We start from the raw sequence: 26,115 nt of genomic DNA on the forward strand, positions 1-26,115 counted from the left end.
CACAGAAGAGCAGCCAGGAGTGTAATAAACTGCCAGGGAGGAACTGGGACTGAGAAAGACATCACAGAAGTTATCACCTGATTTGGGTTTTGAAAGATGAAAAAGAGTTCCCTGGGCAGGAGAGAAGAGAGAGAACTCGGAGTGTGAGATTATGGCTGAATAGTCCAAGGAGGATATACCCATTTTATTAACACCAAGGGGAGAAGGGAGAAAAGACGGAAACAGACAGAAAAGCTGGCAGGGACCAAGTACCAAATACCCTGAGATCATGCTAAGTAATTCCATCTTAAAAGCAATAAAGAAATACTGAAAGGCTTGAGGCTGGTGAACGATATGATCAAATCCATGCTCTCTCTCCAATAGACCCTATTCCAGAATAGATCTAAAAATAGTCCCTAAAATACTTGGCCATAAACCAACAACCTGAGAAATAGGGGACTGAATGGAAAAACGCAATGATATGCAACTGTATCATCCCCACATGCAATTTAAGTAGAATTTCATTGATTCCAGCCATTTAACACAAAATTAATTTGAACAATTCTACTTACTACAGTAGTCTCCCCTTATCTGTGGGGGATATGTTCTAAAACACCCCCCACTGGATACCTGAATCTATAGATAGAACCGAATCCTATGTATACTATGACTTTTTCCTATACACACACTAGTTTCTACCCCCTCCTTATTGGCAGTTTTGCTTTCTGTGAAATCAATTACCCATGGGTCAACCGTGGTCCAAAAATATGAAATGAAAAATTATAGAAATAAACAATTCATAAGTTTTCAATCACATGCCATTCTGAGTATTGTCATGAAATCTTGTGCTATCCTGTTCCATCCCACCCAGGACGTGAGCTGCCCTTTGTCCAGCATATCCATGCTGTGTGGTACCTGCCCATTAGTCACTTAGTAGCTGTCTTGGTTATCAACTGTTGCAGTATTCCAGTGCTCGTATTCGAGTAACCCTTATTTAACTTAATAATGGCCCCAATTTATTACCATATATTGTTATAATTGTTCTATTTTATTATTAGTTATTGTTAATCTCTTACTGTGCCTAATTTATAAGTTAAACTTTATCATAAGTATGTATGAATAGGAAAAACACAGTACATATATACCAGGTTCAGTGCTATTCAAAATTTCAGGCATCCAATGGGGACCTTGGCATATATTCCCCATAGATAAGGAGGGACTATCCTTTTGGTGGATGGAACAAAACCAAAAGACAGAGCCATCTTATATTTTGGCGGAAATTCACCCGCACTCCAAGTGTTAATCTCTTACTGTGCCTAATTTATAAATTAAACTTTATCATAAGTATGTATGAATAGGAAAAACACAGTACATATATACCAGGTTCAGTGCTATTCAAAATTTCAGGCATCCAATGGGGACCTTGGCATATATTCCCCATAGATAAGGGGGGACTATTGTACATACCTCTTCACTTAAAGGAAGCACTTTATGGCTTCTCTTTGGCATATCCCAATTGCCAGCATCACTACTCTTGCACTCTGGGGCCATCTAGGATGGCATAAGATTTTATCACACTGCTCAGAATGGTGTGCAACTAAAAACTTAAGAATTGTTGTTGTTTTTCATCTTTACCCGAGGACATGCTTAGAGAGAAGAGGAGAAGGGAGAAGGAAGAGGAAAGGGGGAAGGGAGGGGAGGGAAAGGAAGGGGAGGGGAGGGAAAGGAAGGGGAGGGGAGGGATAGATATCCGTTGCCTTTTGTACATTTGTACATGCCCTGACCGGGGATGGAACCTGAAACTCAGGTATGTGCCCTGACTGGGAATCGAACCATCAACCTTTTGGTGCACAGGACGAAGCTCAACCAACTGAGCCACTCCAGCCAGGCAAAACATATGAATTGTTTATTTCTGGAATTTTCCATTTACTCTTTTCAGACCACAGTTGACCATGGCTAACTGGAACTGCAGAAAGCAAAAATGCAAAAGGTGGGGGACTACTATATTACTGTCATTACTTTCACAGTAACTGGTGGGGAATTTCTGGTTGCTGGAATTTTAAAGTTTCTATCCTGTCCCCTCCTATGACAACTATGCATTCCAAATGGACCCTCCTGAACACAGTGCAATATGGTATGAAAGCACAGCATGCCTCTTTCCTTGATGAATCCAATGTGTATTAATAGCTGATGAACAGAAATCTTAAGTAACAGCTATGATAGTAGACCAAATCTAGAAGCCAGAAGGAATTCAGGCCACAATGGCTCCTGGATATAAAAGCTTAACTACAAAGAATAATAACAAAGTCTACATAAATAATAAATGCCGACTATAAAGAAAATGGCAGCCATTTGAGTCTTTTGACCAAAAAAAAGAGAATATGATGAAGGAGTTGGGTAACTTTTGAATCAATGAAAAAAATAAACTTAAGTGACAGATATCAAAGAATCCCAAATGATCCTCAAAACACACGATCTGAATGATGTCATAATACACTTCTCTGTGCTAGAACCGAAGTGCAGAAAGGCACAATGCTGGCAAATGAAGAAAGAAGAAGGCATTCATTGGTGGGAGTACACAAATTTTTGTGCCTTTGTGGTGAAAGGCACATTAATTGAAAACTATTAATAATGGCAGTGACTGGAAGAACCAGTTCACTCAGAGTACCCTCATAACTAAAACGGATAAATGCACTCTATGGATTGAGAGCCTTCCTTTTCTTCAGGAATACATAGTCCAGTAAACAACTGAACATTGTATTTAAGATTTATACTTATACCACTATGCAGCCATTAGACTAATTTCATCCTATGATAGTCTACACTGAGCTCAAAGTACATCTCATCATTTGACATTAGGATCCAGGAAATTATCTCAACTGAGGCAGTAGTTAACTATTAAAGGTTGAAGAATGAACGTCTATACAGCCTTTGCACCTTTATAAAACTTAATGATACAGCATTACTTAGGGCAAATCAATTCAGTAATACTAAACAATGGACACCTCAGCTGACAACTACGGGTATCATTTTAAATCAAGCATTACAACTGCTTGCTAACCTAGTGTCACCTGGGTGCCAAACTGAGAGAAAAGCAGAGTACAGTGTTTTCACACCCAACCCTGTATAACACTCCTCTCATTGAGAACATTAACCAGTTTTTTTACTTTCCTTCTCCATCTACTTTAGTTGGTAATCACTTACATTAACAAGAGACTCCTTGAACTTGATATGAAGTCTGTAATTAGAAAGGGCAATGATGGCATCCTCAGCACGGCCCACATACTCTGTGCTTTCTCCATGAAGTTCAAGGAAAGGAACCTTCAAAATGGAAGCAGAAACCCTTCAAAGTTCTGAAGCAGTAAATCAAAGTCTTCACAGGTCAGATAAATGGATGATGAAACATCCTCTGTTACTCAAACTTAGAGCACAATACATAAGTGGGTAAGGGACTGGGTTTATGTCCACATAATTCGAATATACCTAGTTATTCAAATTCTAGACTTCTGAAGGAATGACACAGATGAACATCTCAAACAGTCAATTCTCAGGAAATAAGTCTTCTAAAAGGAAAGATGTTTTCCAGCTGCATTTCTACTATGTGCATGGCTTAGGAAAAAAGATATATATGATATAGTACATTACTTCAAACCATTAGCTCACTACATTATTACTATGATGCTAAATACTTTTCAATCAAAAGTGGCCTGTAATTACCTGAAGATTCTCATCCTCCCGGATCAGCTGCTTCCTGGGAAAGATCTGATTGGCCTGGATGCACTCAAGGCTGTGCCGAGTCTCTTCATCCTGAAAAAAAAAAAAAAAAGAAACTTTAAATAATTTCAAAACTCCCAGACACCCATATTTGGTTTTTCTGCCATGTTTTAATAGTGTAATCACAATGGGAGTGTGGTGATCAAAGTTAACAGGCGCCAGAACCGGTTTGGCTCAGTGGATAGAGCGTTGGCCTGCGGACTCAAGGGTCCCGGGTTCGATTCTGGTCAGGGGCATGTACCTTGGTTGCGGGCACATCCCCAGTGGGGGGTGTGCAGGAGGCGGCTGATCGATGTTTCTAACCCTCTATCCCTCTCCCTTCCTCTCTGTAGAAAATCAATAAAACATATTTAAAAAAAAAAAAAGTTAACAGGCAAAAAACTCAAGAAAAAAATAGCCTAACCAGTTTGGCTCAGTGGATAGAGCGTTGGCCTGTGAACTGAAAGGTCCCAGGTTCGATTCTGGTGAAGGGCATGTACCTTGGTTGCGGGCACATCCCCAGTAGGAGGTGTGCAGGAGGCAGCTGGTCGATGTTTCTCTCTCATCGATGTTTCTAACTCTCTATCCCTCTCCCTTCCTCTCTGTAAAAAATCAATAAAATATATTTTTAAAAAAATATTAATCCCCAAAAGTATTCCGTCTGATATATATTAGGCGCCTCTACTTAGAAAACACACTGATGCACACAAAAAACTTAATAAAAAAAAATCAAAGAGGTTAAGAGCATTTATAATAAGAAGTAATAAGTTGTTAGGACATTACCTGTAAGAGAAACAAGATATAGTAGTTTTGTTCTTTTTTTATTACCTTAAATTCTTATTTTTGAAAGATACATTCTGAATTATTTAAGAATGAAATGATGTGATAACTGGAATTTGTTTCAAAATAATTAGAAGGGGAAAGGTAAGGAGGAAATGAATGGGGCATAAATGAAAACAGGATTGTCCATGAGGGATGATTGATGAAACTGGGTAAGTGGGGGTTCACTATACCATTGTGTCTACTTTGGTTATATGTGTAATTTCCATAATAGAAAGTTTTTTAAAAATGCAAAGCGTAAGAACCAAATTTCTCAAACGGCAAGCATATGTGAAACACTATCCCTAGTTTAATATGTCTTATATTACAGAATAGATTTATTTCTATTAAGGCAATTTAAAAAAAAAAGCAGCAATAAATTCTAATCTAAATGGCACTTGAACTAATTATAACTTGTATTAAAATATAGTCTTTTACGTTATGAATCTTTACGGTATAGGAAGATAGGAGAGAAAAGCAATATAATGGAAAGTCTGAGTATAAATTATGATGCAATTTATTTACACAGCAAACTTTGTAAAATCAAAAGCCATATCATGCTCAGCTGACGGCACTAATAATTATAATCACTAGTGTTCGGACATTTCTGCATATGCTATTTATCACAATTCCAACAATTCTTTCTACCTCCTCAAAGAGGGAAACAAAATCTTACCTATAAATAAAACTTAAAGTTTTACTGAAGAGCACTCCTAATCTTAAAACCATAATAACTCTAACTAGTGTGGTTCTCAAAGTGAGGTCTATAGATTCTGAGACCCTTTCAAGGGGCTCTATGAGGTCAAAATCCCCTTCACAGTAATACTAAAACATTATTTGCCTTTTCTCACTGTATTGACATTTGTATTAACAATGCAAAAAGAATTGGTGGGTATAACTGCTGGCACCTTAGTACAATCAAGGCAGAGACCCAGCAGCACCAGGATGAAGGCCACATTGTTGCTAGCTATATGGAATACAATGAAGGACACCTTAGTACAGAACAGAGCTGCCTTAATAAGCTCATCTGCTATTCATTAGCACTGGCATATATGCCATATAAATATTAGGAAAACACTTTATCAACTCATTAAAATCTATGGGAAAACCAATAAAACATGATCTAGAAAAATAACATTAAGAGTTCATCTGTGTTTGGGTCTAAGATACATTGTTATGCCCATAAACTAAGAAGAAATGGGCCCAGCTTGAGATGAGAGCAGTTACCTCTCCTCCTTTTAATATGAATTTCTGCACAACTAGTTTTTCTGTTTTAGTTCGTTTTTAATTTTGAAAAGCACTTTCCATCCATGTCCCTAATGAAGCTTGAAATTAATATGACCTTTTCAATTCCTTTTTTGTGCACCAGCATGAAACAGTTTGCATCTAGGAAATATCACAAGGTAGAAGCAGGACAATATTACAGAGGACTGTTCTTTTTTAAGCCTTAAAGCTCTATTTACCTATTCTCAGGGTTGACAGAAATGTAGCTGACTCATTGCTGCATCTTTTCTGCCTAGACTGGCCTGGGTCCTAAATGGCCCACAAGTCACTGAAATGTCCATTAAATATCCATGCTCTCGGTAGTGAAAGGTGTGGGCAGGGGTGTGCAGAGCTGCTCCACCTTTTTTGGGATAAAAATACTGCCTTAAATAAAATGGGGAAGGTAGGGCATTGCTTTTATCCAGATAGGTAAATTCATAAAGAATATGTGACCATATCATAATTCTTCTACACACACACACACACACACACACACACACACACACACACACACACACACACAGTTTTCGTATCTTGCTTCCTCAAAAAGGAAGAAGAAACCTAGAGTCCAAGAATCATGGGTTTTAGTCTTGATTCCATTTACTACCTGACTGAAGGGAGACAATATTTAACTCACAGAATTAAAGCTAATAGAAATGAAACGGCTTTAATACACTAGAATATTCTATAATTATTACTATTAAGTAAACAACAAAAAAAGAAAGGAGACAAGCAGAGTTCTGGGATAGGAAAAGTGAAATGGTTTCTTACAACAACAAAAATGGGTAACTATGATGTATTAATGTTCACTTGTCAGGATAGAGTTCAATTCCAATTTTCTTCTAATTTGTTATTTACTTACCATGACAGGAGGCCCAGATTAGGAGGAGAGATCCCCGTCCCTTCTTCAATGTATGGCAAAGCTTTTCTTTCCTTTATGCCTGGATCTTTAAAAAGGGTGATGGGGGGAAGGAGAGGGACAAAATTAGCAATTTTCCCCCAGTTGGCCATACTCCAATTAAAGGAACTACATATACACAGACCCAAAGACCTGACCAGAGTCAGCCAAGAACATGTTGAATATTACCCAGCCAATTCTCACTAGTCAAATGCAAACTCCATATGCCTTTGTGAAAATCCTCCTGGATTTTGGGCAAAAAAAAATAGCACGGGCTCATATTCCTCATGTTGCTAGTAATATGAAAAATGTTATAAGCTTTGGATGAAAATAGTAAAGCAATAATAATTAAACCAACATGCAAGTACAAAAACAATACTCTTGTAATATTATAAAATGTTTTATCTGTAAGTTCAAAATGGATCTCCCTATCTGTGGGAACCAACCTGGCTTAGTAGGCAAAATTGCCTTATTGCCTCTATATTCTACATTCATCTGAAAATTCACATAAACTGTGCTAATACCTTTACCAGGTTTTTTTGTTGTTGTTAATTCTCACCCGAGGATATTTTTTCCATTGATTTTTATAGAGAGAGTGGAAGAGGGGGGCAAGGGGGAAAAGGAAAGGAAGAGGACAGCGGAGGGAGAGAAACATCAATGCGAGAGAACACATTGATTAATTGACTGATGGCCTCCCACACGCACAGGAGCCGGTGATCAAACCTGCAACTCAGGTAAGTACCCTTGACTGAAAATCAAACCCAGGACTCTCTGGTGCTCAGGCTGATGCTCTAACCACTGAGTTACACGGGCAAGGCTCTACAGAAGTTTTAACACCTGCAGGCCGACATTCCCATGTGTGCTAATCCACACTTCAGCCTTGTGCACTTGTGCAGTGACTGATGAAGGAGATGTTTCTAAAGCCCACTTGTGAAGAGCCTAACATGCCATGTTCAAGGTTCTGGAACAAGAAAATGATTTGGATCTAAAAACTTAAAACCAAAACAACTTCTCTTTTCAATAATATTAGATTATAATTTCCTAGATTAAACAGATGGCAGAAACAAGAGGCAGTCATTAAGACTTAGCCAGTAAGAGATACACACAGGTCTATGAAAAGGACAGGACTGGAATTAATATCCACACTGAAGACAGAGCTAACAAATTTTTAGAACTTGTTTTCTATTTAAAAATCCAATTAGTGCCACTAAGTCTAGTAACATGGCCTTGGTTCTCATACAGATATATAACAACAATTTAAGAAAATTCAAAATAAGAACCAAGTTTCAATTTAAAAGAACTTCATGTTGTTGAGGACCATCTATTAAAAAAAAAAAAAAGAGTAGGGCTACACCTCATTCAATCTCCACTTAAATACAAGTTTCCAGGCACAGTATATTATATTATGGCACAATTACATATGAAAAAAGCAGTGAAAAAACGTTTCAAGACTTACCATTAAAATGAAAATATAAGAGCTCATCTCAATAATTGTGTACATATTGTGTACAAGGACAAACAGATGCCCCAAATTAATCTGTAAATTCGTTTTACCTGCCTCAAAACAGCACAGTAGGCGGGAGGGGAGACTTACCAAGAACTTTGTCCCAAGAACTTCTTCTACTAGAAGGTTTCACAAGAAAATCTGCAAAAGAAAAACCAGTATTTTTATGAAAAATATCCTAAGAATCAAGTTAAACCACTTAGATCTGCCCACAAGACTTTTCTCTACAAGGTTGAATGCCAGGATAATACATTGTCTTTAAAAATGATACAGTGTGGACTATTTAGTCAACTGCAGATTTTAGAATGCTTAATTGTCCACAAAATGGACGCAATCAGGCCTCAGCATGCCTTTAGAAACTGCAGAACTATACGTACAGACAAAACTTTCCAGGAACCTACAGCTACTCCTATTTAAATGTTTTCCTCGATCAATAAAGCATCACTCTGATAGCTTCTCAGACAAACCTTTGCCACTACAGGAACAAGTACTTTAAAAAACTATATGACTACAAGAGATCTAGGCTTAGACTTGAGAGTTTAAGGTGTTTCAACACAGAATTAGCTTCTACCAAGGGATCTTTTATGTGTAAGCAAAAATTGGTCAGGGGAGGTGGGGTGGGGTTGGGGGTATAGTCTCAATACAAAGAATTACTGTCACAACTAGGCAACAATCTGACCTTTACAGAAATAAAAGACTAATCAACCTGATTCCTTTGTAAGGCTCTCTCAGTATTTGCAGACAACTCATCCCTTTGGGCTGTTTGATTACATGACATGAATTCACATATGTGAACAAGACTATACAAAATATCAAAATCCTAAAATGAAGGAGTCTGTCAGTACAGCACATTATTCCCCTAACCTCCAGAAACATTTTTTTAAACTAAGAACCATAAAAGGGAGACCTAACCATGCAATAATAAAGTGTTCTAAACATTTTATAAGTAGTATTTTTGCTCCCAGTAATTTAATTTAAATTTTGTAACTCATGCCATATTAACCACATACTATATTAGAAAGGAAATAAAGCTATTCATAATATGCAACTTCAAATACAAACCATACCAGAATCAAGACTGGTCTTATTAACTTGTTTAACAAGGTACAGCACAGAACAGCAGGAAAGTTGAAGGGATTTGTAAATCTCCAAGTCCTTTTCTTACTAGAGTATAATTTTTGCTGAGTATTTGAATACTGAAATACACATTATAAATTTTTTTCCTTTTATTTTTCCTTTATACTATAGGATGATCCTGGACTAGTAGTTCAGATATGAATTAAGAGCCTAATAACTCAACAATAGTGAAAATGCAGAGGAAGCCACCAAAGTGAAAGTATTAACTGCTTAAATGTATGTCCACCAGTTAATACGGGGGGAAATGTCATTAAATTCAACAGACAGGTCATGTCTAGGGGTAAGAATGAATTGATAGTGCTTGATTTAATTCAAAGAATCACTATACCTACTGTAAGAATTGCCTGATATGTCTTAGAAATTATTTGATAATTTATTCTGTTAAAGATATGAGAAGTCCATTAATACAGAAGTGTTTGTGTGAAGTTTCCAAAGGTGTAAAGTTCCAAGAGGTGGACCAAACAACAGGTTGATTCAATACAACAAAAAGGTTCAGGCAGGTCTACTGCAATGACACTTCTTCTCAATAACTGTCACCCCAAGCCACAAACATCTGTCATTGCGAAACATTTCCAACAAAAATTTAAAACTGCCCATGCCTCTTAGGACGATTTGCCAGATAAAGGCCATGTCTCTGGTGCTCCAAGTTACCTTCCCATGATACCAGCAGGTATCCCATGATATGTCATGTATACCTCAGAAAGTAAGAGCAATTATGTTTGGGTGACCTTGAATATTCGTATACTTGAAGAGGTAAAACATAAAGTGGTTATATTAAATCCAAGCAACCTAAAGTGTCCAATCACAAGTGTCTTAAACACATTAACTATTGATGAACAGAGATAGCCAGGGAAGTGGGGTGGGGCAGGGATTAACTATGGTCACTGTTAAGTTTCATCTCTGAAGGGGTAAAAAATAAATCTGAAATTACCTGAAATAAGGTAAAAACTATTACAGTTACATATTATACTATGGACAGGATTTCAACTATTATAAGAGAAAACCCTAAAAAGTAAAAATTAATAGACTTGAATATTAAATACTATAATATCGGATATCACTGTGCAGCTGCATTAGACAGGAGAACCTAACACAAAAAACCTTTATGGAAGATAATGAGATAATGACCAAGAGGAAGGGCACGGAGGCCCTAAGGAGGCCAAGAATGGAATAGCTTATGTGATTGATCATCTGTATGCCACCTACCATATTAGCTACAACAAGGGCAAAGAAGCATGCCAATTTAGACCATTTCCATAATAAAAGATTCCAAACAACAAAATGTTGTGGGGGGTTGGAGTGGGGAATAGGGGGGAGAGTTAAGCAGTATTTGGGGCGGGGGGAGTTAAGCGGATACATTTTAACTTCAAAAGAACACTGGAATATTTTTTGCATAGACCTGTCTCCCATCCAAATGCAGGATAATTAAGAGTTCAACACTGGCCCTAACCGGTTTGGCTCAGTGGATAGAGCTTCAGCCTGCGGACTGAAGGGTCCCAGGTTTGATTCCGGTCAAGGGCATGTACCTTGGTTGTGGGCACATCCCCAGTAGGGGGTGTGCAGGAGGCAGCTAATCAATGTTTCTCTCTCATCAATGTTTCTAACTCTCTATCCCTCTCCCTTTCTCTCTATAAAAAATCAATAAAATATATATATTTAAAAAGAGTTCAAAACTGAATAATTATAAAGGAATTTTTAAATTTTCTGCATAAAAGAACACATGCACTACGTATTAAGAAACATTCATAGCAAACTTGAGTACAGAGGCAATATAAAATAATTCAGAGGTTTGAAATTGGTCTTTTATTTTTTAATCCTCTCCGAGGATATGTTTTTATTGATTTAAGAGAGAAGGAGAGGGAAGGGGAAACATCAATCTGAGAGAGAAACATGGATTGGTTGCCTTCTGCACGCACTCCAACCAGGGATCAAACCTACAACCTAGGTATGTGCTCTGACTGGGAATCAAACCTGCAACTTTTTAGTGTACAGGATGATGCTCCAACAAACTGAACCACCAGGGCCAAAAGTGTTAACTTTTAAGTAGTAGCTTCACAAAACTGTCACTAATTTGGGCAAGTTTTTCAGCTTTGGAGTTTCCTCATTTATGCCTAATAACTTTTCGGATATCTGAGGGATGACATGACCTTCCCAAACTAGGATTCTGTGGTATGTTGGATAGATTATTCCATGATGGAAAGATGATTTAATCAGCAGCAATGACCAAAACCCAAGCATTTATCAGCTGAATAAAACTACTGTGGCTTGGACTTATTCCCTGAACAGGAGCCCAAACTTCAGCTTTTCTAAAACCCTTGTTGAAGTGAACTATAAATGAAAATAGAAACAAGGAAAGTTCAAAAAGAACAGATGCCTTCACCTACCCTAAATCCACTGTGGTGGAGATTCACTTATGTGACAAATATTTTGGGGTGATAGGCACTTTTAGGCACTAGGTAGGGATGCAGCAGTGGAGCTGCAGTCCTAAGTGTCAACTGTAATATTCTCAACAGGGCTGAATGGGCTCAGTGTGACCCCCCCCGCCCCCCCCGCCCACTACTTATTAGGATCATGCTTTGAAGAAGGTAAAAAAAGGAACAGTAAATATGAAATTGCGGCAGTGTCCTGATTCAGTGATATCTCCAAACAAGATGACTTAAAAGAAAAAGATCTATGTCTCTTTTCTACGTCTTTTGGAAACCCTAAGTAAAGTCTGCGAGTTTTCAGGGATCCAAACGCAAACTCATCATCAGTGTACTGCATTCCTCTGCCAGCTGCAGGACACAGATAAACAGCTAAAATATTATCATTTCCTAAGCAAAACCCACAACCTTCTACTTGAGAAACAAAATCCAGTATGTTGTCAGAAACCATTAGCTGAACTCCATGTTATAATCACATTTCTGTATCAAAAAGTCTTTTACTGATAATAAGTCTCTTGAACCAGCAACACTGTAATAAGTAAAATCTCCATTTCAATAGATAATGACCAAAGATCAATCTTGGTAATTCTGTGACCATGAGTGGTTCATTTTTTTTTATTTTTTTTGGCAAAGGGGAGAAGGGACAGGGATGGAGATAGACTTTTTTTTAGTGTGGGAGATGCTCTGAATACCGTACTTCCCTTCCTCCTTCTAAAATCAATAAATAAAATTTTTAAATAAAAGCCAAGCAAGATCATTTTATCTAAGTGCCAGAGGTAGTTCAATATTTATTATTGCCCCAGGCTAGGAAAAATGTTTCCTGACTTTTGTTTCTTTGATTGGTTCTGAAGTCTACCTTTAGGAAATTAAGAGAAGGCAAATTCCTGCACACTCATTCATGTCCTACTCGCTCTCAGTTACCTCTGGTGAACAGGAAAGAAGTAACTTGTATTCCCCTGTACCCCATAGGATAAATTGAAGAGACAGGACAGAGAGAGAGAAAAGAGAACCTTATAATGACTTCTGCTCTTCTTAACATCCTATATAATAAAAGGCTAATATGCAAATCAACCGAAAGGTGGAATGACCAGTCACTATGACGTGCACTGGCCACCAGGGTGCAGACACTCAACACAGGAGCTGCCCCCTGGTGGTCAGTGCGCTCCCACAGGGGGAGCGCCACTCAGCCAGAAGCCGGGCTCATGGCAGTCAGACATCCCCTGAGGGCTCTCAGACTGCAAGAGGGTGCAGGCCGGGCTTTGGGACCCCTCTCCCCCAAGCGCATGAATTTTGTGCACCGGGCCTCTAGTATCATATGATTATCTCTTAACATGAGATTGCAGACTCTGTAACTGCCTCCTACTGATTAAAGAACAAAATTTTAACTGCATTTTCTGGAAGTAAACTACACTAAAAAAATAGTTATCAGTATTATCCCAAACCTAGCTAATCTGCACATTGCTTATTAGTATATTTTTTTTAAATATATTTTATTGATTTTTTACAGAGAGGAAGGGAGAGAGTTAGAAACATCGATGAGAGAGAAACATCGATCAGCCGCCTCCCGCACATCCCCCACTGGGGATGTGCCCGCAACCCAGGTACATGCCCTTGACCGGAATCGAACCCGGGACCCTTCAGTCCGCAGGCCGACTCTCTATCCACTGAGCCAAACCGGTTTCGGCTAGTATATTAATATTATATATTAGAAACCTGAATGTTCCTCTCTCCATCTATACTCTTCAAAGTTCTGGGTCCCTCCACTCATTTTACTCAGAGTTAACAGGCATCAAAATGGACAAGAACCAAAAAAAAAAAGGACAAGGACCAGAAAGCTGAATATAAATGCGAATTCATCCTTTAAGCATACAATTTAACAATGAAGAGAAGAAACAGATTTGAATTTTAAACTGCTGTCATCATAATTAAAAACTGTCCACTCAGGCTAGCCAATAGGTACATTCAGAGGAAAGAGACAAAATTCAAATAGCAGAGGCTATATGCAATGAAGAGCCCACTCTTCTCCTGACCTAGTTAAAATTTATATACTGGCAATTAGGTAGGGAGTTGCTAATTTTTTAAAACAAGCCAATAAAACACCAAATAATCTTCAATAACACTATAATGTGGACTTTGTTCAAAATGGTAAGTTCAAATACCTACTCTTTCAAAGCAGTTCTCCTCAATTATTAAATAGCCAAAAAACAAAAAACAGAAATTGCCTTGACCAGAACACCATCTTAAGAATCCCTTTAAAACCATACAATTCAACAGATCCCCAGAAAAAAACTGAGCCACCCTTTTAAACTACTAATGTTTATCTCACCTAAACAGAAGGACACAAGTGACTGCCCTCCAAATACAGGAAGAAAAGGAACTTTCCAGTGTAAGTCAAAAGGTAGAATTTATCAACATGCTTTACTTATGAAAAGAGGAGCTAATAAGAAATAAGCTCAATTCATTATTCTTCCTAATTATTTTTGTTATTTCATGACTGCACTTAAGTTAACAACTCAGAAAAACTCAGACAAGTCATAGGTTCACACTAAAAACAAAACAAAACCTTACATTTAAAAAATTCTCAAACTATCATTTTGCTTAATCCATTAATCAGAAAGGGAGAGGGGTTTTCTTTTTTTAAAAAGCACTGTCTAAATTACTTATATTCATACTAAATGTATTTAAATATTGGTAAAATATTCTCTAAAACAAGATGAAAAAGTTCTCAAACATACAGCCTAATATAAATCTACATTATGGAGTATACTTTTATATATTAAAAACTTCGGTACTATTCAATTCAGCATGAAAAAAATCCACATAAACAAGTAATTGGAATGATCAAGTTTACAATAAGCATGTGAACATAACTATAACTATTAATAACATCACACCTCCAAGGTCAATCTGAGCCAGTCATATATTTCTTTGCATTTTCCAAAATGAAAATAGTTTGTCAAAGAAACTAATGTCTGAAAGAAACAGAAGGAATAATGTGTATATTCAAGCTCTCTGGTAAACAAAATGTTGCATAATATACAAAATAGCAATAAAAATGAACTAGATCAACATAATACATAGGAATGTGCAAAAGCAGCAAAATAGAAAATATATACAGTATTATTCCATTCAAAAACCGACAAAACTAAAGTACTGTTTACAAATGCATACATGGGTAACAATACAAATGAAAGCCAAACAGTGATTATCATAAAGCCAAGACAGGCTAAGAGGGAGGGAAAGAGATACATGTAAAAAGAAACAGGCCTGGCTGGCATGGCTCAGTGGTTGAGCATCAACTTATGAACCAGGAGGTCACCATTCGATTCCCAGTCAGGGCACATGCCTGGGTTGCAGGCTCAATTCCCAGTGTGGGGCATGCAAGGGGCAGCTAGTCAATGATTCTCTCTCATCACTGATATTTCTCTCTTTCCCTCTCCCTTCCTCTCTGAAATCAATAACATTAAAAATATATATGTAAGATACTTCTCTTATAAAAAATAATTTACCAAGGCAAATGAATGGCTATGAACTATTTAATTGACACCAATTTTTCAAAAGACTTACTACAGATTATTATCTATATATATAAAAGCCTAAGTGATCGAACACCTATGATGCGCACTGACCACCAGGGAACAGATGCTCAACCCACAGGATCAGGCTCCCTCCTGTCTGGTTCGGGCCTGTAGGGATCAGGTCGAAACCAGCTATCCAACATCCCCCAAGGGGTCCTGGATTGTGAGAGGGTGCAGGCCAGGCCGAGGGACCCCACCGGTGCACGAATCCATGCACAGGGCTTCTAGTTATTAAACGTCAGCCACTGACGTTTTCTGCAATGTTAACAAAGCTGAACATATATTAAATATCCTCAAGCTGGGCACTCTTTTCTACCCACTTTCTTAAAACCTGTATTTCAGCACTGAGACAATCTAATGTAATGGGATAAAGTCAGGAAACCAGGTTTTTATTAAACTCCCATGTTCACCATCCTCAGAGCTGGCATCTAGTATAGGAAAAAACTCCAGGGTAGGAAGGAAGTCTACTTGCCCTGCATTACTGGGCTCTTAAGTTTGTGTTGTTATGGGTACCAGCACAACAGAAAAACTGTAAGGGCAAGGAATCAAAAAGCTGACCGGATGAGACAATTTGGTCCATGTGATGAGTATATTAATGAGACAGCTACCTAAAAGTTTCCAAGCATACCCAAATAATCTGACTTTCAAGAAAAAAAATTATTATATGGGGCTAGGGTCATACTGTAACAAAATGGGAGAAGTTAAGGAATCTTTTTGTTTTTCTTAAATCTAATCTTGGTCCAAATTACAAGTGTAAACTACAGAATAAAAAGAAATGTAAACCCATCTAAGGGATTTCAGATTAGCTAGCTAGTTTTGTCTCCAGCTTCTAAACTTTCCCCCAGAAAAGGATACAAGGACAGAAGGGATTATTTTATGAGACAGTAAACCTAATCAGACAGGTAAATATTATTTTGCAAAAGTCAGAATTTAAGATTAAATCCCGTTTTTCTTCCTTTATTTTATGCTCCACAGCTCGTGGCAGAGTGGAAGAATACGATTTCTGCTTTTACTGTATCACTTCAGTTTCTGATGTTTAAAACAAAGCCTTCAAAGGAACATTCGTGTTTATGAATTTAAAATGTACTGTAGCATTTTAAAGAGTGTTTTTAGGCATTCTGGCACAGCTTTAGAGTCAGCCTGACCTTGCCTCAAAACCTAATTCAGACATTTATTATTCTGTAATCCTGAGTAGGTCATTTGTCATTAACATGCTTCTGATGGCAACAATATCTCATAGTGTTATTGTAAAGATTAAGTGATCTAATACACAGAAGCAACTGGAAGTGTACCGGCACTTAGTAATCACATACATGTTGGCTAATAAATGCCCTGTCATATATCAATAATTAAACCACACACTCTCTAGGTATGTTTCTTGAGCTTTCAAAAGAAATATAATTATCTACCCTGACCAAACAGCCTCAGAGGATTATTGGAGAATAAACCAATACAGTTGACCCATGAACAATGCAAGGATTACAGGCTCTGACACCCACCAGAGTTGAAAATCCACTCATAACTTTTGACTCCCCCAAAACTTTACTAATAGCCTACTGTTGACCAGAAGCTTTACTGATAGCCTATATAGTCAATTAATACATATTGTGAAGCTTTACTGATAGCCTATATAGCCAATTAATAAATATTTTGTATGCTATATGTATTATATATTATATTCTTACAATAAAGTAAATTAGAAAAAAGGATATATTTTTAAGAACATAAAGTTTATCTGCATTTTCTCAAATTGTTGTAAATCTCCAAAAAAATTCCAATATATGTATTGAAAAAGAATTCATGTATAAGTGGACCCATGTGGTTCAAACCCGTGTTGATCAATGAGCAACTATATACACTAAAAAACTCTTAAAAGGTCTCATTATAGAAGAATCTATTACTTAGTTCACAAGAAAATAAGTTAAAATACTGCATACAGAACTCTATTTAAATACTAGAATAAAACTATATAGGCTTAGTAAAACTAGTCTAAAAGGGTATATACTTTGTTAAACAAAACCAAACTGTGAAGAAATGCCATTATCTTTATATTTAAAAGCTAGAATTTACTAAATGAAGAGCCAATCACTGAGCTATGTACTTTTCACATATCATTTAATCTTCATAGGACTGTTGAGGTAGGCACTACTTAGCCTATTTCACAATGATGCCTCCAAGTCTCTCAAGGATTAATTAAGTTGTCCAAAGTCAAAGAACTAGTACACTTCTATAATCTAAAATACCAGTGTGCTTAGTACTGTCTATTCTAATAAATGTTTGCTAAAAATTAAAAAAATAAATACCAGGGTAGAATGGACACGTTACCATGATGTGACATGATCACCTAAATGCAGTTTTCCCCTAAAACAATGATAGGATCTTTTCAACTTCTACAAATATGACTGTGTAAAATAAAGTTCTGGAAGTTAAATATTAAGGAAAGAGATATAAATTTTACATTAAAATGCAAATGTAACAAAAGAAAACTCCAGAAGTTACATGTATAAGATAAAAAATTGGGCTCCAGAATATCCAAGAGGGCATGTGGTAAACCACCACCTCTTTGAGTACTCCACTATGGATAGTTGCTCCTTTGGTTAGATGTGTGCAAAGAATTTTAGTGTCCTGAGTTTAATTTTCACAAAAAATTTACTCACTTCCACAGATATGATGTCTTTATGCATAAATTAATTGCCCTAAAAATGTGTACTGTTACAGGGAGAACAGATAGGAGAATAAATGTGGCTTGGATAAGCACATCATCTCTGCAGGAGGTGGTGATAAGAGACAACTAAAAATTCTGTTGGGTTTATAGTATCATCTTGATACTTTACAATATCAATGTACAAAGGCCATTAACAGACTAAAGTCTGATTAGTACCTCCTTAGTTCAAAACTTATGTGAAGATACATGCTGTAATACCTGGTGACAACAACCCAATGAAATATAAACAGAAGTCAGCAAAATGCATTTTAATTCTCATATTTCAAAATGTCTTGACCAAGAGGTAAAATAAACTATATATGCATTTAATTAAGAAGCTTAAAAAGCATACTGAAAATTCTGATCATACAGAAACCTGAGGTAATATGTGCCAACTCTGAGGTGTATCTAAGAATTTAGATATAATATTATCCTCAAAATTAAACTATAAAACCCCAGAATCACTCTGTGATTACATAAAAGAATATCCTTATCTTATTCTTGGAAATAAATTCTAAAGTATTCTGAAGCAAAGGGTCATAGTGCCTCCAACTTACTCTCAAATGGTTCAGGGGGGAAAAATGGAGAATGATAAAACATGAAATAAAATGTAAACAACTGGTGAAGGACACTGGTAAGTTCCTCATATTATTTATGTTATTAGATTTGAAATTACATCAAAGCAAAAAAGTTATTCTTTAAAATCTGGCATAAACATGACAGATTAATACTGTTAGTCTCTAAGTACATGAATATTCATTATATTAATTTATTATTCTATATTTTCCTTATTTAAAAATCCAAATGAAAAAGCAGGCTGTACTCTAGTCCTAGGTAAAGTATATTCTAAGCATGAAGAAGGCTGCATAACACTACCTAAGAATGATGTTACTAATAATCTGAATTATATAATTTACTTTGCTCACTTCTATGCCTTCCAAGCAATCCTATCCTATATAATAAAAGCCTAATATGCAAATCGACCGAACAACAGAATGACCAGTGGAACAACCCATCACTATGACACGCACTGACCACCAGGGGGCAGATGCTCAATGCAGGAGCTGCCCCCAGCCCAAGGCCCCAGGCCAGCCAAGGCGGGTGCCAGCGGGGACCCCCAATCACCCCGCCAGTCTCCCTGCAGAGGGAGGCGACCAGCAGTGGCAACAGGGAGACAGGGCCAGCAAGCAGGCAGCGCCAGGCTGGCCAAGGCGGGTGCCAGCAGGGGCCCCCCCGATCACCCCGATGGTCACCCTGCAGATCAGCCCTAATCGCCAGCCAGGCCTAGGGACCCTACCTGTGCACAAATTTCGTGCACCAGGCCTCTAGTTATCTATAATAATAAAAGCATAATAATAAAAGCGTAATATGCTAATTAGACTGGATGACCTTCCAGATGAAGTGTGGGAAGCCCAGGTCCCGGGTGCCTGCCGGCAGCCAGAAGGAAGCCCCGGTCCCAGGTGCCAGAGGGAAGCCAGTGCCAGCAGCCAGGGGAAGGAAGGCCTACTCTTGCACAAATTTCATGCATCAGGCCTCTAGTAACTTTAATAATAGGGTAAGTATGCCACTCCAGTGCTCTAGTAAATTTATAAACAAAACAAAAAGGAAACTTTTTAAAAGAACTTTTACTATAAAACTAAAAAACAAAGGTACTTACAGTGATAGAAGTCAAAATAGTGTTTTCTCTTTACAGTATGTACTGACTGGGAAAGGGTGGAAGTCTTAGTGGAGGAGAGCTATAAATGTCCTATCTTAATCTGGATGTAGTTACATGGGTCTATACATATGTAAAAAGTTATCAAGATTTAATTTAAAAGTTATTACACTATTACATGTATATTATTTCTCAATTTTAAAGAAAAAGAGTTAAAACAAACAGAGTACTTTCAGAGACCAGAGAAGTTCTCAATTTAAATCCAAAACCTGTAACAAAAAGGCTGACAGGATTATACTGGCACTCAAGATCTATAACCAGTCCCTATAATCTTGATTAACATGACTATACCACTGAGATGGGTATTTTTTTAAAAAGAATAACTATCGCAAAGCTTTAAGTAGAAGGTGTGCAATGCAATGAGATAAAGGCACATGCAAAGAAAGAAGAGCTGGTTGTCAGGAGTTCCCACCAAATAACATAAAATCTTGATGAGTCCATAACATTAACTGTTTTTGCAAAAGGGCTAGAAATCAAATTAGATACACTCCCCTCTACTGTCTTAATCTACTTGAAAATAAAAATAAAAATATGGAAAGGTTTTTTCCCCTTTTAATGAGACTACAGAAATGGAAAATTATTTTTTTTTAAATACAGCTTTGGCAAAAACTAAACACTTATCATTTGGGATATTGTCCTTTATCAAAACAATGTCTTTATGTATAAGACAACATAAACCAAAATCAATGTATGTAATGGTAAATACAGCAGGACAATGAAACTAACATTTAAGAGGCAAGTATGGAAATAGATAGGGGCATATCAACTACTGCTATCTTCATTCCACTAGCTCTCTCCTTTCAGAGATGCAAGTACTGTTAACCTTGTTGTGTCAGTATTTCCACTGCAGAATTTAAAACAAAATCTTTTTCTAATTAAATAGTGAAGTTGCAGGTCACCATTCAGAAACTACTCTCAACTCTAAATAAATTCGATATTTTAGCCAACAACTCTTAAAAGTTCATCCTTTTAAAGTTCACTTTCTTAGCAAACTAAATATAATCATAAGCTCAGAAGTCCACATAAAAGGTCTGGGAATTATCATTTTTACTGAGTTATGTAATAAGCAAAACTAATCTATAGTGACCACATCCATGGTTTGCTGGGGCAAAGGGGAGAACTGACTGTAAAAGAGCATCAGGAACCTTTTTGGGGGGCAGTGGAAATATTCTATATCTTGAAAGAGGTAATGGTTTTATAAACGTACACATCTGTCAAATTATACTAGGTTACTTCTGTTATACACAAATATCTTAAAGTTGATTTTAAAAGTATACACACACAATTTAGGCTTTTAAAAATAACTGGAAAATCAAATGCTAAGAAAAAAATTACTAAAATTGATTTAACTGAAAGAAGTGAAAAGGTTATTTGTATAGAGGCCCATCTAGGTGCCTCCCAGAGTGACTTGGTCCTCACCTGCTCTACTCTCCACACACTACTTCCACTCCTTAACCACTTGCTCAATGCTAGAAGCTTTTCAGTCAAAATACCGGTAAAGAATTATGTTCATATTATGGAATGTTATATAATACTTGAGAACATTTGCTTAAGACATATTGTTGAGGAAATGTAAAATAAATGCACAGTATATTAAGAAAACTAAGAATGAAGGATGGATGGAAATGTGAAGGGATTAAGAAGTACAAATGGTAGTTACAGGAGAGTCATGGGGATATAAAGTACAGCACAGGAAATATAGTCAATATTCTAAAGACTATGTATGGTGCAGATGGGTACAAGGTTTATCAGGATGATCACTTAGTAAGCTACATAATGTCTAATCACTGGAGTGTACACCTGAAACTAACACAATATTATGTCAACTGTAATTGAAAAATAAAAATTTCAAAATAAATAAAAAAGATACCTAGGAATAAAGTTAACCAAGGAGGTAAAAGACCTGTACTCAAAAAATTATAAGATACTGAAGAAATTAAGATACAAATAAGTGAAACCATTCAAAAAGTTTCATTTTCAACCATTTTTGTTACTAGATGCAAGACAAATATGCAAATGACTATAACACGACATTCAAATATTCTAAATACAAGTAGGCACCAAAACTGAACACACACAAATTTAGTAAGATATTGTTTAGTAAAGTCCCATATCTAGACCAGTTTAAATACCTTGTTTATTCCTAAAATCTTAATCTTAGCCATAAATTTCCTGATGGGCTTAGTTTTACATATTAAAACCCCAACAAAATGTTCTTTTCTCTAGCCTATTACAGATGGTTTAATTAGCAGAAATAAGTCACTTAGAACTATATGCCATGATCTAATAATGTTTTTCACTAATGAGGAATAACAAATGAGTTCCTGAGTTATCTGATTTAAAATTTTAAAACAAATCACTTAAACCTTAAGAATAACAAAAGCACAGGTAAAACAAAATGCATATATAAGGTCATCAACTAGTATCCTAAATAAAGTTAGATATCTGAAACATATTATAAACATAATTATACTGGGTTGAGTTTAATCTAGAAAAATATTTCCTACAGATTAAAACCAAGACTAGAAAAATGCCTAAAAATAAATATAATTAATAGTCCTGAAATACTTATTAAATTTCAAGACCCAAATGTCTTATTGGGCATATTAACACTGCTTTACGACAATTTTATTAACCCTTTGATGAGAAAACTTCCCTTTCTCCCTTCATGGCTAGCTTTTGCTTTCAAATTGGATACTTTAAACCACTTCACCAAATGTGTCAGTGAGAAATCCAAGGCAAGACAGAATGTCAATTACTTTTAAGTATGTACATTTTGGGCATAAAGAATAAAAATGTGCCCTGCTAAAGAATTAAGAAGAGGGGAGCCTAGAGAAAACATTTTTCCCTCCAGAAGAAAACAGAAAGGACAGGAAGCATAAAATGAGGAAACTTAATTAATGACCCAGTGACTACTAGCAAAACTATGTAGTCAGTCATATGATGTTTTTTCCCAAAACATTAAGGGTTATAATTGTTGATTTGAGCCTGATACTAAAATGTCTCTTGTAGGAAAGAAAGAAATAAGGCAATTCAATTAACCATACAAAAAGGCAATAATTTCTTTGTATTCTTAAAGGCAAATAATATTGTGTACATCTACATGTTAGATTCCACAACCAATAGCATTTTTTTGTTAAAATTCCCTTTTCCCTTAACATATGACATATTTTTAAATTAATAGTTGACAGAATTTCCAGACAGATTCTGGTAAAACCTCCAGTGTATCAAAGAAAAAAAAAAGCAGAAGACTATCTTAACCATTCAACATATTTTACCCACTTGAATCAAAAAAGCAACTTACACATCAGTAATTCCAACTCCTACGCCTATAATCAGTGATGGCGAACCTATGACACGTGTGTCAAAGGTGACATGCGAACTCATTTTTTTGGTTGATTTTTCTTTGTGAAATGGCATTTAAATATATCAAATAAATATCAAAAATATAAGTCTTTGTTTTACTATGGTTGCAAATATCAAAAAACTTCTATATGTGACACAGCACCAGAGTTAAGTTAGGGTTTTTCAAAATGCTGACATGCCGAGCTCAAAAGGTTCGCCATCACTGGCCTATTTCTTTTCCTTGACAGGCAACAAACTGAATGAGGTCAGAGACCATATAATCTTGTTTTTACCACTCCATCCACAAGGCCTGGGGCATAACAGTGCCTATTAAATACGCAGCATTTGGTAAATATTTATTGTGTTAATAAGCCTAAACCAAGTCCCATAAAAGAAACAAGCAAAGACATAAAAGAGGAAGATGTTTCAAGGCAGAGGACATGCTTCAAAGAGCTCCTACCTGTTTAAAATTCAAAATTAATTAGAACACATAGAAGTTCTTTTAAATTATATAACCAATTTAGCCCTAGACAGTTTTGCTGTAGTTAAGAGAGTCAGCCTGCAGACTGAAGGGTCTCAGGTTCGATTCCAGTTAAGGGCACATGCCTAGGTTGCAGGCTAGATGCCCGGAGGCAACTAATCAACCAATCAATGTGTCTCTCTCACATCCATGTTTCTCTCTTTGTCTGTCTCTACCCCTCCCTTCCACTCTCTCTAAAAAGCAATGGGATAAAAAAATATATATCTTCAGGTGAGGATTAATTTTAAAAATATATGTATAACCAATTTATTGATGCTTGCTTAACATCACGGACTTATTTTTCAGTACATTAAGAAGTAAAACCTTATTCTGGCATACATTGGGAGATTAGTGTTAAGAAGGAAATATATATGTAAAGTTCTAAACAGCACAAGTATACATCATGCTCCTAACACTTCCCTTCCAGGTACATCTCATACCAAATAACACTAGCGATTACTAATCAATTACTAATCTTTTCTAACTGAAACACAAACTCTGCGTTAGCAACATAAGACACTGAATGATTTCAGATGGGAAAACGTATTTTATAATTTCAAGATAAATAAGCAAATTCCTATATCAAATGATCCCTTGACAGTTATCCAACTCCCATTTAATCTGTTAGCAAATAATACTGTTTAACTCATAAAAATCTTCAAGCTACACAAAAATCTTACTTATCCATATATATCATGGACACAATACGTCAATTTACCCATAATGACTTTTTACCAAGACATAAAGCTATAAAAGGAAAGCAAAACAACAGGTATTAAATAAATGCATAATCTATAATAATAAAAGCGTAATATGAAAATCAACCTTACTGCAGAACAGCTGAACGACCGTTCAGACGACCTTCGAGACAAAGCCAGGGCTGCGAGGGCCTACTCTTGCATGAATTTCATGCATCGAGCCTCTAGTATTTTTATAACCTTCTATCATTTACCTAGTAGTATTCAATAAAATAAGAATAAATTATTTGACATCTTTTGTCAATATTTAAATACTAGCTCTACTGAATAATGCCAAATTTGACATGAAGACTCGTTCCAGTGAAGTAAAGGTTCTGGTGAACAAAAATATCCAATTCAGTAGGTGAAAATTAGATAAAAATTACATGCTATGATTATAAAGTCTGCTAGGTATGGGCTGCTACTTTTAATTCAAATCCCAGTACAATTTTTAAAATATTACATGAAGGGTCTTTCCTTGAATAACAAGGAATAGAGAAGAGAATAATATCACTAAGAAAAGAAAACTGAATTCTGTAATCCTAAACAATGACCCAACTATAAGAGATACCTTTGGCCACACAATTTTTTATTTAAGCAATATACAGATATATGAAAACTTAATACCTCCTTCATAGCATCACCTTTCCACTTCTAATGTTAAAACAGACTTTTAAGAGGCTAGTCCTATTGTTGCCATATTCTAATGAAAAGCAGCTAGGGGAAGCCAATACAAAATCCTTTATAAAGGTGTTGGGATATTATAGAACAAGAACAGAATAATCCATAATTAAATAGTGACATCATGTCTTAAAGCTCAAAATACTGTGGTTACAGTGGCCACTGAAACAGTTCCAGCTATCAATTATAAGCATTAGAGACCAACTGGTAAAGTAGTAGATCCAGGGTATTGTTTACAATCTATAATAAAAGTGTAATATGCTAATTAAACCAGACAGCCAAATGACCTTCCGGACAAAGCCAGGAGTGCGAGGGCCAAGCCCCTTGCATGAATTTCGTGCATTGGGATTCTAGTCCTATTATAAAGGCTAAACATTTCTTAATTTACATAAAATCCCTCCATAAATCATTAGAACATGTAAATCAGGACAGATGCTGCAAAAGGCTGTCTGCAAAATGTAATACATTAATTTATTCAAAACTTGCATCATACAAAATCTTGCATTTCTAAAAGATTCATCTCTGATGGAGTAAATGGGTTTCTAGGGGAATAAACAGGATAGTTTTTCATAATGTTTAAAATATATTTTTATTGATTTCAGAGAGGAAGGGAGAGGGAGAGAGAATCATTGATCAGCTGCCTCCTGCACACCCCACACTGGGGATAGAGCCTGCAACCCGGGCATGTGGCCTGACCAGGAATCAAACCGTGACCTCCTGGTTCATAGGTCGATGCTCAACCACTGACCCACACCAGCCAGGCTGAAAGTTTTTCATAACATTTTTAATGCAGATGTGATCTTATCCATATTTTTTCTTCATGGCCATGAAATTTCCCTGGAGAGGAGATTCATAGCAGCCCCACTCCCAAAAGTTTTGCTTTTTGAAAGATAAGGGAAACTCCAAGAAGGCTTCTTTCTTTCTTTTTTTTCTTTTTTTTTAAATATATTTTATTGATTTTTTATAGAGAGGAAAGGAGAGGGATAGAGAGTTAGAAACATCGATGAGAGAGAAACATCGATCAGCTGCCTCCTGCACACTCCCTTCTGGGGATGTGCCC

The 26,115-nt window shown here is 36.4% G+C and overlaps 1 protein-coding gene across 10 annotated transcripts in view; it reads right to left on the reverse strand.

The window, feature by feature from the left end:
- The window catches only part of MTMR3 (myotubularin related protein 3), a 66,703-nt gene that overhangs the window by 37,080 nt on the left and 3,508 nt on the right, over positions 1 to 26,115 (reverse strand). For all 10 annotated transcript variants that reach the window (XR_002831791.1, XR_002831792.1, XM_023762950.1 and 7 more), the window contains exons 2-5: positions 8,307 to 8,357; positions 6,677 to 6,761; positions 3,697 to 3,786; positions 3,184 to 3,300 (exon numbers count right to left, since the gene is read on the reverse strand). Coding sequence is in view for 8 of the 10 variants with exons in the window: in XM_023762950.1 (XP_023618718.1) it covers positions 3,184 to 3,300; positions 3,697 to 3,786; positions 6,677 to 6,679 (210 nt within the window). In the remaining 2 variants the exon portion in view is untranslated. The remainder of the gene's footprint in view (positions 1 to 3,183; positions 3,301 to 3,696; positions 3,787 to 6,676; positions 6,762 to 8,306; positions 8,358 to 26,115) is intronic.

Source organism: Myotis lucifugus, unplaced genomic scaffold (assembly GCF_000147115.1).
Source record: "Myotis lucifugus unplaced genomic scaffold, Myoluc2.0 scaffold_269, whole genome shotgun sequence".
Classification (NCBI taxonomy): Eukaryota; Metazoa; Chordata; class Mammalia; order Chiroptera; family Vespertilionidae; genus Myotis; species Myotis lucifugus.